Raw genomic sequence first — 15,180 nt, 5'->3', positions numbered from 1 at the left:
TCCACTTTTTTGTTACCCTTTGGAAAAAGCGCTATTGCCACCTCAGCAAAGAATGAGAAAATGACTTAGGAAGTACCAGTTAGACATGCGCCTGTGGATATGCTAGTTCTATGAAATGAACATGTAATAAGCTTAACCAGTAATATTGCAGGATTAGCCCCTGCTTCCTACAAAGTGCTGAACTCATCCTCTGGGCTGTTGAGTGCCTTCAACGCCATTAAAGTCTGTGGAGATGAAGGCACTCAGCTTCTTCCAGGAAGTGCTCGGCAGCTCACAGGATAAAGCCCCCCAGGGCCAAGTTGATTCTGGAATTCTGATACAGTAATAATGCAAATCAGACCAGTGTAAGACAAGTATACTCATTTTGTTTAGTTTTGGGATACAGTCAGCAGCACTTCAAACTGTTAGATTTTGAATTTAAAATTTTGCTTTGGGGAGCAACTCTATCTATAGGATAGTATTGCTAAAAACTATACTAGTTAACTAGTAAACTAGTATACTAGTTTAGCTATACTAGCTAAAAACATAACTTTGGTATTTGTGCCTCTTCAGAGGGCCAGAGTAGATATTTAGTAAACAGTTATTTTCAGGAAAATTCATCTTGTTAAAGCAACAGGATATCAAATAACATTAGATGTTGCTATATTTCTGAAAGTGCACCCAAGTCAGTAGTTGTAGGCAGGTAAATAGTGTTAAACTGTGTTTGTTTAAACTTTAATTTCAAATAGGATGTGCAGTTGAAACCTGAAGTGCTGCCCAATAATGGAGCTATAGAACACTGAAATGAGATTGATTTGTACAATTATCTGTCATACTTTATATTGAGGTTTCATTTATAAATAGTTTATAAAGGGCTAATGATTATTAGCAGTTATAACCATGTTTCAAACACTAATATCTGCAAACTAAGTGTATTCTCTGCCATTATCCAAATCATTTATGAATATATTGAATACATAGGTAGTGAATTATGATATTTTCTATCTTATCTATCCCTTTTCTAATGGTTTCTACCATTCTGTTTGCTTTTTTGCCTGCAACTGCACATTGAGCGGATGTTTTCAGCGAACTATCCACGATGATTCCAAGATCTTTCTTGAGTCGTTACAGCTAATTTAGACTATCGCTTTGTACGTGTAGTTGGGATTATTTTTTCCAGTGTGCATTACTTTACACTTAACACTGAATTTCATCTGCCATTTTGTTGCCCAGTCACCTAGTTTAGTGAGATCCTTTTTAAGTCTTTACAGTCAGATTTGGTCTTAACTATTTTGAGGAATTTTGTATTGTTTGCCACCTCACCACTCACCCCGTTTTCCAGATCATTTATCAATATGTTGACCAGCACAGGTCCCAGTACAGATCCTTGGAGGACCCTGTTACTTACCTCCCTTCATTGTGAAAGTTGACCATTTATTCCTATCCTTTGTTTCCTATCTTTTAGGCAGTTGCTGATCCATGAGAGGACTTTCCCCCTTATCCCATAACTGTTTATTTTGCTTAAGAGCCTTTGGTGAGGGACCTTGTCAAAAGCTTTCTGAAAGTCCAAGTATGCTATATCCACTGGATCACCTTTAGCCACATGTTTGTTGATCCCCTCAAAGAATTATACTAGATTGGTGAGGCATGATTTCCCTTTATAAAAGCCATGTTGATCCTTTCCCAACATATGTTCATCGAAGTGTCTGATAATTCTGTGTTTTTGCTGTAGTTACAACCAGTTTGCTGGATGCTGAAGTTAAGCTTACCAACCTGTAATTGCTCCCCGCTGGAGCTTTTTTAAAAAATTGGTGTGACTTAGCTACCCTCCCGGGGTCACTCACCACACTGGTGCCTCCTGCTTGGGCGTCTCAGGAATTAACTCAGTCCTAGAGGGTGCATCCTCAGGTGGTGGTGGCTCTTCCATCCTCTCCTCCACCTGCAGACCCGTCATGGCTCCTTTCTCTTGGCATCTGCTTCCTGGCACAGCCCTCCGGCCATGTCAACAGCTGGTCCCCCCAGGGGACTCCAACAAGAGTCCGGCCACTCCTCACAGACTTGGCAGTCCACAGCTGGGCTGCTCCTTCCTTGCTAGCACCCGGCCATCCCCGGTACTGGTCTCTCTGTAGCCCTCTAGGATGCCAGTCTTCTCCCTAGGGCTCCCTGCAGTAGACTAACTCACTCTGGTCTGCAGCTTCCTTTTATATGGCTGGCTGGGCCCTGATTGTCTGCAGCCACTGCCCGAATTGGCTGTTTCCCCTGCAGCCACTCCTTTGGCTGCCTGCCACTCAGCCTGGTTATCTGGCTGGTCACAGAAGCTGATTTAAGCAATAGGCTATGTAACACAGTAGTTCTGTAATACCATGTTAGCATTTCTTCAGAGCTCTTGGGTGGATATCAGCTGGTGCTGGTGACTTCTGTTTAAGTTATCAATTTGTTCCCAAACCTCCTGTATTGACACCTCAATCTGTGACTGTTCCTCAGATTTGTCACCCAAGACATCAAATGGCTCTGCTGTGGGGATCTCCCCCACATCCTCTTCAGTGAAGACCGATGCAAAGAAATCATTTAGCTTCTTGCAATGGCCTTGATTTCCGTGAGTGCTCCTTTAGCACCTCAATCATCTGGTGACCCCACTGATTTTTGGGCAGGCTTCCTGCTTCTGGTGTACTTAAAATTTTTTTGCTCTTAGTTTTTCTGTCCTTAGCCAGTTGCTCTTCAAATTCTTTCTTGGCCTGTTACCTTACACTTTTATGCTTGACTTGCCTGATTTTATGCTCCTATCTATTTTCCTGAGTAAGATTTGATTTTCAATTTGAAAGGATGCCTTTTTGCCTCAGACTGCCTCTTTTTACTTTGCTGTTCAGCCATGGTGACATTTTTTGGTTATTTTATTAGGTTTTTTTGTTTGTTTGGGGTTTTCATTTAGTTTGAGCCTCTATTACAGTGTTTTTAAGTTGTCTCCATGCAGTTTGCTGGCATTTCACCCTTATACTTTTCCTTTTAATTTCTGTCTGTGTAGCTTCCTCATTTTTGTGTAATTCCCCTTTTTGAAGTTAAATGGTACTCTGGTGAGAGTTTTTTCATTCCCTCCCCCCAGGATGTTTAAATTTAATTACTGAGCGGTTCAGCTATATTCACCTTGTCAATCAGATTCTCTGTTCCATTTAGGATTAAATCAAGAATTGCTCCTCCTCTTGTGGGTTGTAGGACAAGCTGCTCTAGAAACAGTTGTTTATGGTGTCAGCATCCCTTCCTTAGGAGACATAATTGAAATCTGTTACTGTGGGGTTTTCTGTTTTTGTAGTCCCTCAAATCTCCCTGAGCATTTTACAGTCAGTCATCATCCTGGTCAGGTGGTAGGTAGTATATTCCTATTGCTATACTGTTAGTGTTCAAGCATGGAATTTCTATCCTTGAGATGCTATGGTACAGTTTGAGTCATTTAAGATTTTTAGTTTGACTCCGTGCTTTCTTTCACATACAGTGCCACTCCCCCACCAGAATGACCTACTCTGTCATTTGTGTATATTTGGTATCCTGGGATTACCATGCACCATTGATTATCTTCATTCCACCAAGTGTCCGGGATTCCTGTTACATCAATATTTTCATTTAATGCCAGGCATTCCAATTCACCCATCTTAATACTTAGACTTCTAGCATTTGTATATAGGCACTTGTACATTTTGTCAGTATTCAGTTGCTTGTCTTCATGTGTGATGTTTAAATGGAACTGCTTCATTTGACTGTTCCACACTAGCTCCTACCTGTACTTTATCAAAATCTTTCCTATCCTCTTTACTTGGATATAGAGTTCCCCCTTTAATAAATTCATTCGTAAATAGAGTGACCAGATGAAACCAACAGAATACTGGGACACATGGGGGAAGCAAAAAAAAAAAAAAAAACCGGCCGAAGTCGAGTTGCCGAAGCGCAAAAAACCCCCCAAAAAACACCAGAGCGTCCAAAGCCGCAATATTGGGACGTCTGGTCAACCTATTCTTAAAGGACGTCTTTGCCCAAATAGTGTGTACCTCTGCACCTGTTGGCTTTCCCCTTGCCCTTACTTTAAAAAATCCTCTACAATCTTTTAATTTTACATGCCAGCAGTTTTGTTCCTCTTTGGTTTAGGTGAAATCCATCCGTCCTGCATAGGCTCCTCTTTTCACAAAAGGTTCCCCGGTTACTAGTAAACCTAAACCCCTCCTCCCTATACTATCATCTCATCCATTTGTTGAAACCTTCCAGTTCTGCCTGTTTTTCTGGTTCTGTGTATGTGTAAATGGAAGCATTTTGGAAAATGGTACCATGGAGGTCTTGGACTTAATCTCATACCTAGCTGCCTAAATTAAATTTAACAATGCCCAAAACCAAAATTTTTTTTTGCAAGTTGAATGGGATGTTTTGTTTGACCTGAAATTTTTTCCAAATTTTCGATTCACTGGAAATTCTGAAAAAATTCAGTTTTGGTTGACCAGAAATGACTTTTTTTACAGAACTGCCAACCAACTAACAAATCAGTTATTTGTACTGCTCTAGTTATAAATACATCAGTAGTAGGTGATTATTGACCTCCTGGATTCTCTAACAATTGCTTTATTAAAATATCTATTACTTTTTAACCTTTTATAAACAGAACCTTAATATTAGGTGTCATCCAATTATCGTTTAAACAGGACTAGGTTCATACACTATCATAGAAGGGAATTATTTTTCAGCATTAATAAATTTACTATTACATTATGAATATCCTCTGTTACACTTTTAGATAATGGTAATATAAACAGCATGGAAATAGGTCTATTATTGAAAACCAATTAAAGAAAATAACACCTCCCAAAAAGAAGGGATGTGTGTAATAGGAAAATAGGCTTCTTATCTGTTAATACCCCAAACACAGAACGTAGTATTGGGTAATAAAACACAGTAGCATTGGGTAATAAAATGTTGTTTATGAATACTTTTCAGGGTATTCAAGCACAAACGATGGCAAACTTCTATCTTGCTTTTGAAGCACAGCTGGCAATAATTCCTGTTATAAACAAGGTAATAATGTTTTAGACTTATATATAATAGCAGTTTTTACATAACCGTGACAAAATTATGAAATACAAGAAATGTATCACCAAATTGAAGAATGCAACAAAAGATGGAGTGAAGTTTACTCGTGTTTTAATTGGTCAATCTGAAATAAATATAGTTGCAAATAGAGAGTTATCCCCTGTTTAGTATTTTAAGCTATTTGCAGTGAATTTTAGTTGCTGTGAAAGGTGTCATTTTACACAGTATGAGAGGTAGGAACTTTACTTGGGTGACAGCAATGAAAGATTCCCCACACAGTGGACGTTAAGCTTATACAGCCTTGTCTATGCTAGTGTTTTAGGATACGTCGGAGTTCTAGCTAATGTGTTTTAACAACTCCCTTAAATCCTAGTAAAGGCAAAACCAAACTGGAGGGTGTAAGTTTGGAGGACTGGGCCAAAAGAAATCTGATGAGGTTCAATAAGGATAAGTACAGGGTCCTGCACTTAGGATGGAAGAACCCAATGCACAGCTACAGACTAGGGACCGAATGGCTAGGCAGCAGTTCTGCAGAAAAGGACGTAGGGGTGACAGTGGATGAGAAGCTGGATATGAGTCAGCAGTGTGCCCTTGTTGCCAAGAAGGCCAATGGCATTTTGGGATGTATAAGTAGGGGCATAGCGAGCAGATCAAGGGACGTGATCGTCCCCCTCTATTCGACATTGGTGAGGCCTCATCTGGAGTACTGTGTCCAGTTTTGGGCCCCACACTACAAGAAGGATGTGGATAAATTGGAGAGAGTCCAGCGAAGGGCAACGAAAATGATTAGGGGTCTGGAACACATGACTTATGAGGAGAGGCTGAGGGAACTGGGATTGTTTAGTCTTCAGAAAAGAAGAATGAGGGGGGATTTGATAGCTGCTTTCAACTACCTGAGAGGTGGTTCCAGAGAGGATGGTTCTAGACTATTCTCAGTGGTTGAAGAGGACAGGACAAGGAGTAATGGTCTCAAGTTGCAGTGGGGGAGGTTTAGGTTGGATATTAGGAAAAACTTTTTCACTAGGAGGGTGGTGAAACACTGGAATGCGTTACCTAGGGAGGTGGTAGAATCTCCTTCCTTAGAAGTTTTTAAGGTCAGGCTTGACAAAGCCCTGGCTGGGAAGATTTAATTGGGGATTGGTCCTGCTTTGAGCAGGGGGTTGGACTAGATGACCTCCTGAGGTCCCTTCCAACCCTGATATTCTATGATTCTATGATAAGTTAAACTGTCCCCTCAGCTCGTTTACTGTGCATCTTTAGCTCGTTGGGGTGTAAGTTATGTTAACTTAAGGTACTTAGGAACATGTAACTTGCATCACTTCTGAGCTTGACTCACTCTGAACCTTAACCTGGAGAAACACAGAAAAACAGCATTGTGGATGAGATGGTGTTCCCTTACTCTGTTCACTCAATTACTTCTGCTGAAACTATGAAGAAAGGTAAATTAATGTTAAATGTGTTGGTACTTTTTCTTGATGGATTTGCTCGATAATATTGCAGGCCATCATGATGAAAATGCATTCATTTAAAACACTGTACATCAGTCTGTTACAGAATTCTCTGTCTTTATTTTAATTTCTGGTAAATCACACAGCCAGCTTTCTACAAAGATCACTTAACTTCCACCATGGTGTTCATTGTATTCCAGCATGCATTTTCAGTCCCGCCACCCCTTCTATTTTCAAAGGTGATACGTGTGTGAGAGTATTTGGCTTATCTCTTAATCAATATTCAAGAAATATACTTTAATGAGCTTTTAAGAAAAACACTCCACAAATGACAAGATCTACCTGTAGGGTAGTGTGGGTGGAAAAGCGAGCGATAGGTTATTGTTTCACTAGTTAAGTGAAATGTGTAGACGTAAAAAATTTTTCTCAATATCTGCGCTGGAAATAAGGCTGAGTAGTGTTTTACCCTTGTGCTAGATGCAGACTTGCAACATCACATTAATTTTTCCAACTGAGGTACAAAATCTACTTGCCTTCTTTTTATTAATAATTTTTTGTTGCAGTAAAGCATTCCTTTCAAAGGCACCAAAGGGGGGCGGGGGAGAGTCTTGCCAGAGGTGAATAAGCAAATAGACTTTTACAGTGCTGGGCTATAGTGTAGTTTATAAAGCTATTTTGAAACTTGCGCCCTGTCTTTACCTTACTAGCAATCTTGTTAGCGCTATTCTATAAGAATTGTTGTTATATGCAGGTCTTTAAAAGATGGGAGGACTGTTTTAAGACTCATTTTAGGGAACACTTTAGTATGGATCCTTCTGATAAAGACAGCTGTTTATTTACTTGCAGTATTCATGATCTCATTTTTTATAAAATTTTATTTTGGTGAACTAGAATTCTGACATGCAAGAAGAGTGTGTGTGTGAGAGGGAGAGAGACTAGTATTTCAGATGTGTAACAGGAATATTGTTTTGTAGATTGACTTGAAGAATGCAGACCCTGAAAGAGTTGAGAAACAAATTGAAAAGCTATTTGATATCTCTAAGGATGAATGTATTAGGGTAAGATCTTTTTTAAAAAAATTAAAAATCTGGATGTTTAGCAACTGGATGATTATTAAATTTCTTAAAATCCTGTCTGGAGCTGAAATGAAAAATGTGCACTCTTGAAAAAAGTAAATCCATTCCTGAGTTTTTTTTCTTTTTCTTTTTTGATATGCAGTGTATATTTCGTCTTACTGTGTTAAGGAGAGGGCAAAGGTCCTTTTTGAGATTAATGTCCATCTAGAAAACAGAAGAGTAATGAAAACACTTTCAAATAGTGTCAAATTTTGGGGACTAATGGATAGAGGCTTCAAGGAAAATTCTGAATTTTCCTGTGCTGTGGGTGCGCCAGATTCTATCATGTTCTCTTTCCCTGACGTCTTTCCTCCTGCGTGAGATGTGTCTGTTTCTCTACTATGGAATGCTTAATAGAGTTTAACAAAGTCTTGAATTAACATGCCCAGCAGCTTGCCCGTTGAGTCTGTAGCTGAGCATCATACTTTTAACATGTCAAAATGAAGATGGCATTGTCCGTTTAATAGATAATGTATATCAGCAGACTTATTCCCAATAAAACTTTTTTTCTGAACTTGTTCTAGATTTCTGCTAAACTAGGAACGAATGTGGAAAAGGTGCTTCAGGAAGTTATTGAAAAGGTTCCAGCGTAAGTTTTGGTGTTTTATGGAGCCAGAGGTAGACTCTGCCTATTTATGATAGTAACTAGCTTTTAGTAACTAGACAGATTTTTGAGCTGCCCTTTTAAATTCTTATACCAAATCCATTCTGCATGAAATTTTTCAATTTGTGGTTTCCTGTTACTGGAGTGGAAGGGCAGGAATCTTATTTTTGAGGTGAGTAGGACAAGATTATTTCATTTTGAGAAATGAAATTTGGAAAAGAGAAATTTTTCATTGCTTGGTAAATCCTTTCAACCGTGTGTGTATTTACTCTCCATCCCACCCCCCACTGTATATATGGGAATTATTAAAGATGAATATAACACAAAAACCATTAACATAGGTAACATTATATGAAGTGGAGAGAGAAAGAAAATCCATTACATTTGAACACTACTGATGTAAGCCCACAAACGGGAGCATAGAGAAAGCAAGACAATTTTTAGAGTAGCAGCCGTGTTAGTCTGTATTTGCAAAAAGAAAAGGAGTATTAGTGGCACCTTAGAGACTAGCCAGTTTATTTGACCATAAGCTTTCGTGAGCTACAGAAATGAGCTGTAGCTCACAAAAGCTTATGCTCAAATAAATTGGCTAGTCTCTAAGGTGCCACTAGTACTCCTTTTCTTTTTGCAAGACAATTTTTGTGATTGGTTATTTAAATTTCCTTTTTAGAAATGATGTACTTTTCCCAGATATTATTTTGTAAGTAACTGGAGATCAATCCCAGTATGATTCAGGGAAGCACAAATTTCTAAAATATTTATATTTAATCAAATGTTTTAGGTTTTCATTCTCTCTTCTGAGCATTACATTGTTTAGTTAAAATTGTTGCAGGGGCCCGAGTTACGAATACGTATTTTCAGCTTGTACAGCCTGAAGTGCAGTTTAATCAAGACTTTTATTTGGAAATTTGACCATTGTCAGCATGTCAAGAGAGGCTGCTAAATCCCAGTTCATCTCTGAATCAGTATTTTGCTTTTCATTCTGTTTGTTTCTTATTATGTATTACCTACAGTGATAAATGCCAAACAGAACCCAAATGATAATGAAGTCAGTGGGGGATGGAAGAACTGTATCAGTGTGATATTCTTGAGTATCAGAACTTTCGTGGGGAAAAAAAACACTGCAATGGTTTAAAATTAATGTCTGCCATCCTGCAATAAAGCTGAGAGACAAGAACAAAATATACACTTAATTTGGAACATTAATATTGTTAAGAGAACAATCTGCTGGCACAGGTTTACGATCAGAAATAGAAGTGTGGAATGGCTTAAAAATCTTCTCATAATATTCTGTATGCCATAAATAGCCAATCTCCTATTTCACACAGCTTCAAGATTTTTGTTTGCTGCACTTAGACTAGCATCTATTTTTGTAAGAACATTTTGTTTGAATGTTTTGAAATAGATGGATTTACATTTGACTTTCAATGAAAAATAGTGTACAGTTCATGCTCTTATTTAATACATATTAAATGTATTTTGTACATTTTTCTTAATAGACCCAGTGTTAACATTAGTGACCCATTGAAAGCCTTGGTGTTCGACTCCACCTTCGACCACTACAGGGGCGTCATAGCTAACATTGCGCTCTTTGGTGGAGAGGTTCAGAAAGGACATAAGATTGTGTCTGCTCACACAAGGAAGACCTATGAAGTTAATGAAGTAGGAATTCTGACCCCAAATGAACAGCCAACTCATAAATTGTAAGTAAGAAGTTCTTTAGGGGGAAAAAAATCATAAAGGAGTATTGGAATAATCAGATATAATGTCTTGAATCTCTAGATCATCTGTTCAGTTTTAGCCTTGGACAGCAGTTGAGGCGGGATTGGGGAGGATTTTTGAAAGCACTCAGCATTGTTTCTCACTGTTCCATTTAAAATTAGGCCAATGCTGAGCATTTTGAAAATCCCACTCTGAAATTCTCTGTCTAGGAGCTTCATGGCTTGAGTTGCTATTCTCAGTCCAGTTCAAGTAAGCAAGTGTTCACAACACATAAATGCAAACCACCAACTTCACTGTTGGGACCCTTCTTTGCAGTGTGAACAGAGAAATCAAGGACTGAATGGGTTTGGTGACAGAACTACCCTTTCATCTATAGAGCTGGTCTCCCTACCAGTATGACTTAGGCACACGTTTAGGTTAGGAGCTTACTGCATAGCTGTTGCTCATTGTATACCAGTTCTTCAACTAAAAGATGATTTAAAACTGCCTAAGTGACTTAGGAGTGAAAAATATTGTTGTCTTTCAATGGGAATTATGATCATAAGTCACTTAGGCACTTTTGGAAAAACACCTTCAGCCTCCTGAGTTATCCATCCGGCACCTTTAATGATCAATCAATTCACATGTTTTTAGTGTGTAATGGATGATAAAAGCTTTACTTTCAAGGACACACAATCCCTCCCATTTGACTACACAATGCATTGCCATCAAACCAAAACGTTTGGCAGTGTGATATCACATTAATATAATAAAAGTGGCAGAACAAAATGAAATGAGCCACCCTCTAAAAATTCTGAAGTCTGATTTGTATTTTAAAACTATATTTATGATTTTAAAAGGTTTTCAGACTGCATAACCACTCCTATGTATGGTGAATCACAACCCCTTGAGATAAAATAATGAGAAGAGAATAACGGCTAGTTGGTCTGGGAGCCTCCTGCCTGCTTCTTTAACAATCATTGGCATTTACTTGGAGTTGGAGACTGTCTACTAGGGGAAGAGAGGTGAAGGGGAATGGGCATTTTAGGCGTAAAAATAGGTAGAGGTTTTATTTATTTAAGGTAGGGAAACATGATTTCTTTTTAAAGGGTGTCTAGAGCTAAATGGGCAGCCTAACTGCTGATGGTATTTTAATTGTGAAAGCACTCATAACTCTGGTGCTCACACTTGTTATGGAGCAAAAATAAATTGTGCACTGGGTTTTTCAGGGTTTATTTTTTTTTTAATTTTCTAGTCCTTTTCCACCTAAATTTTCTGGGGGCACTGATCTGATATCTGGGGCACAGAAGCTATCAGAGCAGTGCTTGAATAGCATGCTGAACATGTAGTCTGAGCCTCCAGTTGACCCATAGAAGCTGTCTTGGGTAAGAGTGGAAGTTGGGGGCATCATCTTATAACTGCTGCAAGGACACTCATTGAAGTTCTGTGCATAAGTGCAATGCAGAACAGCATGGAGAGGGAGTGTGTGATTGATGGTCAAAGCAAGTGAGGCAGGAAGCTGTTCATCTACCCAAACAGGGAAGGCCTTTAGTTTGTCTCCAGATGCAACTGCTGTTGGAAACTAGTTCATCTTCCCGGCAGCGTGAGAGAAAGCACGTTGCCATAGTCAAAGAGTGGAGGTAATTTCTGACACCATTTGCAGATGAATGCTGATTAAAGGCCCTTCTCAGAGGTTTTCAGTGATGCTGGGGAAGGCTGAACTACCTGCTTTGCTAACTGCACAACTCTACATTTAACCATCTCCCTTGGATTCTCATACCACCAGCAGCATACGATGGTGATCCACCTGCTTCCACAACCCAGGTAGTTACTGGGGTTTGAGGGCAAACAGAGGGGTGACATTGCTCCTTGCCCAAGCAGTCCTTTCCTAGTATCTGAAACTGGCTTTGGTAGTGTGTGGGTATTGCTTACTTCTGTGTCCTACATGTCAGAAAAGTACCTCCCAGCCCCTGCCTTCAAACAGGAAACTGGGTAGGGCTGGAAATCCAAAATCTCAGCCTCACAAAGACATTTAACCTCTAGTAGTAATTAGGTCCTAGATCCATTTGTAAAGAGTCTCTAGGGATATGTAAACAAGGGAGGAACAATTCGGGGTTGAGTATGTGCACTTTGGGGGAGAACATATGCTCGTATACCTGAGGGGGCTAACTGCAGAGGGAAAAACTTGAAATATTGTTAAATACAATAAATATTTCGACATAATGCCAATTTTATTTAGATATGCTGGACAGGTGGGCTATCTGATTGCTGGGATGAAAGAGGTTACGGAAGCCCAAATAGGAGACACGCTGTATTTACATAAGCAGCCAGTGGAGCCTTTGCCAGGCTTTAAATCAGCGAAACCAATGGTCTTTGCAGGTGAGGAGTATACCAATTCAGAAACTGGAAGCAGTTTTATGTTCCCTACAGGAGTAGGAGAGCTACTCAGGCAACGGAAATTTATGAACATGCATCCACATTAAGGGGATGTGAAAACAGCACACTAGCAGAGTGTTACTCTAGAATAGGGGTGGCCAACCTGAGCCTGAGAAGGAGCCAAAATTTACCAATGTACATTGCCAAAGAGCCACAGTAATATGTCAGCAGCTCCCCCCCACTCCTAGCACCTTCCACCCACCAGCAGCAATTGCGCCGTACCTCCCGCTGAGCTGTTTCGCGGCGTGCAGGAAGCTCTGGGGGGGAAGGGTAGGGGGCAGGAAGGGGTGGAGTGGGGGCAGGGCCTCTGGCAGAGCCAGGGGTTGAGCAGTGAGCACCCCCCCCCGGCACACTGGAAAGTTGGCGCCTGTAGCTCCAGTCCGGGAGTCGGTGCCTGTACAAGGAGCCGCATATTAACTTCTGAAGAGCCGCATGTGGCTCCAGAGCCACAGGGTGGCCACCCCGTTCTAGGGTGGTATGTGATGCTTATATAACCTTGTAAAATTTTCCTGTCTTTCACTTGGGTAGACAAGACTAAGAAAACTTGCCAATGGTTTTTAAATAAGATGCTAACACTTATTTTCACTACGGGAGGATCATCTTAGCTCACATAGGCCTTTCATGGCTGAAAATAAACTTGTACATCTTCACGAATCGTGTCACTAATTTGGACTTGTTCCTCCTGATAAGCAATTTCTGCTGTCTATTATGAAGCATTTTCCATGGGAAAAGCCTTATTTTATTATTGGCAGCCCTTGTTTCACACTTTTTTTTTTTAAAAAAAAAAATGTGTGACCAAAACTGATTGTCAAAATGATCCTGCAAAACATTTAAGTATGTGCTTAACTTTAAGCATGTGAGTAATGACACTGACTTTCTGTCACTGCCTGTTCTCGTAAGTTTACAGGAGGCAATATTTCTGTCTACAGAGGATGAGGAAATAATTGTAAGGAAAAGCAGCAGAAGAAAAGAGCCACATTAATTACCTTCTGAACCTGTATTGAGAGAATGGGAAAAGTTTATTTATTTCCTCAGATGCCTGATCATATTGGAGGCTATAAACTAAGATCATTATCTTGGGATAATTTGCAATGTGCTTCTGTAGTCCTTTTCTCATTTGCCAAAACATGAAGCTAAAATGTATCTTTATGAAACAACTGTGAATCTAATGTAAAAGTAAAAAACCAAAAACAAACAAAAAAGAACCCTCAGAATTTCAGGGGTAGGGAGTTCACATACAAGTCTTCCTTTCTTTAAAATCTTCTGCTCAATCTTACCTTTGTGACAATTGCTTTCCTTTGAAGTTGGATAAAAATCTGAGTGTCTTCTATTCTCATCACGGGCCCTTAGGCTTTTGCTAGGCTGCTGCTTGACCATTTGCATCTTTAACTATGTTTGAGGGGAAGGAGTGGTTTACCCATCTGAAACACAAAGGAATGGAACAGGAACAGTTAATTCTGGCATGTCTTAAACTTTTGAGGGTTTAGCGTTGAAACCTTAATAATGTCCTTCTAATATTTTTTAATGGAATAATATATAGAGTCATAGAGTTTAATGCCAAAAGGGATCACAAGATCATCTAGTCGAGCAGTTCTCAGACTTCATTGCACTGCGACCCCCTTCTGACAACAAAAATTACTTCACGACCCCAGAAGTGCGGACCAAAGCCTGAGCCTGCCCGAGCCCCACTGCTCTGGGTTGGGGGGGGCAGGGGGGGGGTAAAGCCTGAGCCTCACCACTCTGGGCAGGGGAGCCAAAGCTGAAGCTCAAGGGCTTCAGCCCCAGGCAGGGGACCTGCAACCTGAGCCACGCCACATAGGGCTGAAGCTCTCTGGCTTTGGTTTCGGCCCTGGGCAGCGGGGCTCAGGCTTCAGCCCTGGAACCCATCAAGTCTAAGCCAGCACTGGCAACCCCATTTGGGGTCCCGACCCACAGTTTGAGAACTGCTGATCTAGTCTGATCATCTGCATATGATAGACCTCTGCCACCACCACCATTGTCACCCAGGACCCACACACTAAATCCAACAATGGAAATGAGATCAAAATAAATGAGACCCACAGGAAATTAGACTATTAGGTGCCAGAGGCAAGTGAATAGGACAGACTGAGGTGCATCAGTGAGTGAGGCCCCAGCAGTGCCCGGGAAACGATTAAATGAGATATACTGAAATAATCCTGGTAAGTGACCTGCACCCACATGCTTCTGAGGAAGGCAAAAAAAACCCCAAGGTCACTGCCAATCTGACCTGGGGAGGGGGATTCCTTCCCAACCCCACTTATGGTGATCAGTTAGAGCAAGAACCAGCCAGCCAAGCACCTGAGAGAAAAATGCTTGGTGACACCTCAGAGCCCTGGCCCACCCTGCCAAGTATCCTGTCTCCAGCTGTGGCCATCTCTGATACTTCAGAGGAAGAAGATATAAAAAGGCCTCCCAGAATATATGGGCACATGGGAGGCGGGGAGATCACTTCCTGATCCCTGCAAGTGGCCAGCTAAATCCTGAAGCATGAGCTTTCAGAACATAAACTGGAAGTGAGCCCCAGGGCTGCTGTTCTCTGTCCCCCACCATCACAGGCAAACCTGTCATGCAATTGCACTCATAAATGTGTCCTGCTCTCTCAAAACTAAAGTGTTTGCCCCCACAGCTACTACTGGGAGGCTGTTCCAGAATCTCACCCTTCTGATGGTTAGAAACCTTCTAATTTCCAGCCTGAATTTGTTCGTGGCAATTTTATATCATTTGTTCTTGTGCCAACATTGTCCTTTAGCTTAAATAGCTCTTCACTGTCCATGGTACTTACCCACTTGATGTATTTATAGAGAACAATCAT

At 40.5% G+C, this 15,180-nt stretch overlaps 1 protein-coding gene across 2 annotated transcripts in view; it reads left to right on the top strand.

Annotated features, from left to right (window-relative positions):
- Positions 1-15,180, top strand: part of GUF1 (GTP binding elongation factor GUF1) — a 50,405-nt gene that overhangs the window by 6,655 nt on the left and 28,570 nt on the right. For both annotated transcript variants that reach the window (XM_077815705.1, XM_077815706.1), the window contains 5 exons: positions 4,951-5,028; positions 7,466-7,549; positions 8,131-8,195; positions 9,710-9,913; positions 12,151-12,290. In XM_077815705.1, coding sequence (XP_077671831.1) covers positions 4,951-5,028; positions 7,466-7,549; positions 8,131-8,195; positions 9,710-9,913; positions 12,151-12,290 — 571 coding nt within the window. The remainder of the gene's footprint in view (positions 1-4,950; positions 5,029-7,465; positions 7,550-8,130; positions 8,196-9,709; positions 9,914-12,150; positions 12,291-15,180) is intronic.

Source organism: Eretmochelys imbricata, chromosome 4 (assembly GCF_965152235.1).
Source record: "Eretmochelys imbricata isolate rEreImb1 chromosome 4, rEreImb1.hap1, whole genome shotgun sequence".
NCBI lineage: Eukaryota > Metazoa > Chordata > Testudines > Cheloniidae > Eretmochelys > Eretmochelys imbricata.
The sequence above is the reverse complement of the archived record's forward strand: the minus strand, read 5'-3'. Positions and strand labels throughout refer to the sequence as shown.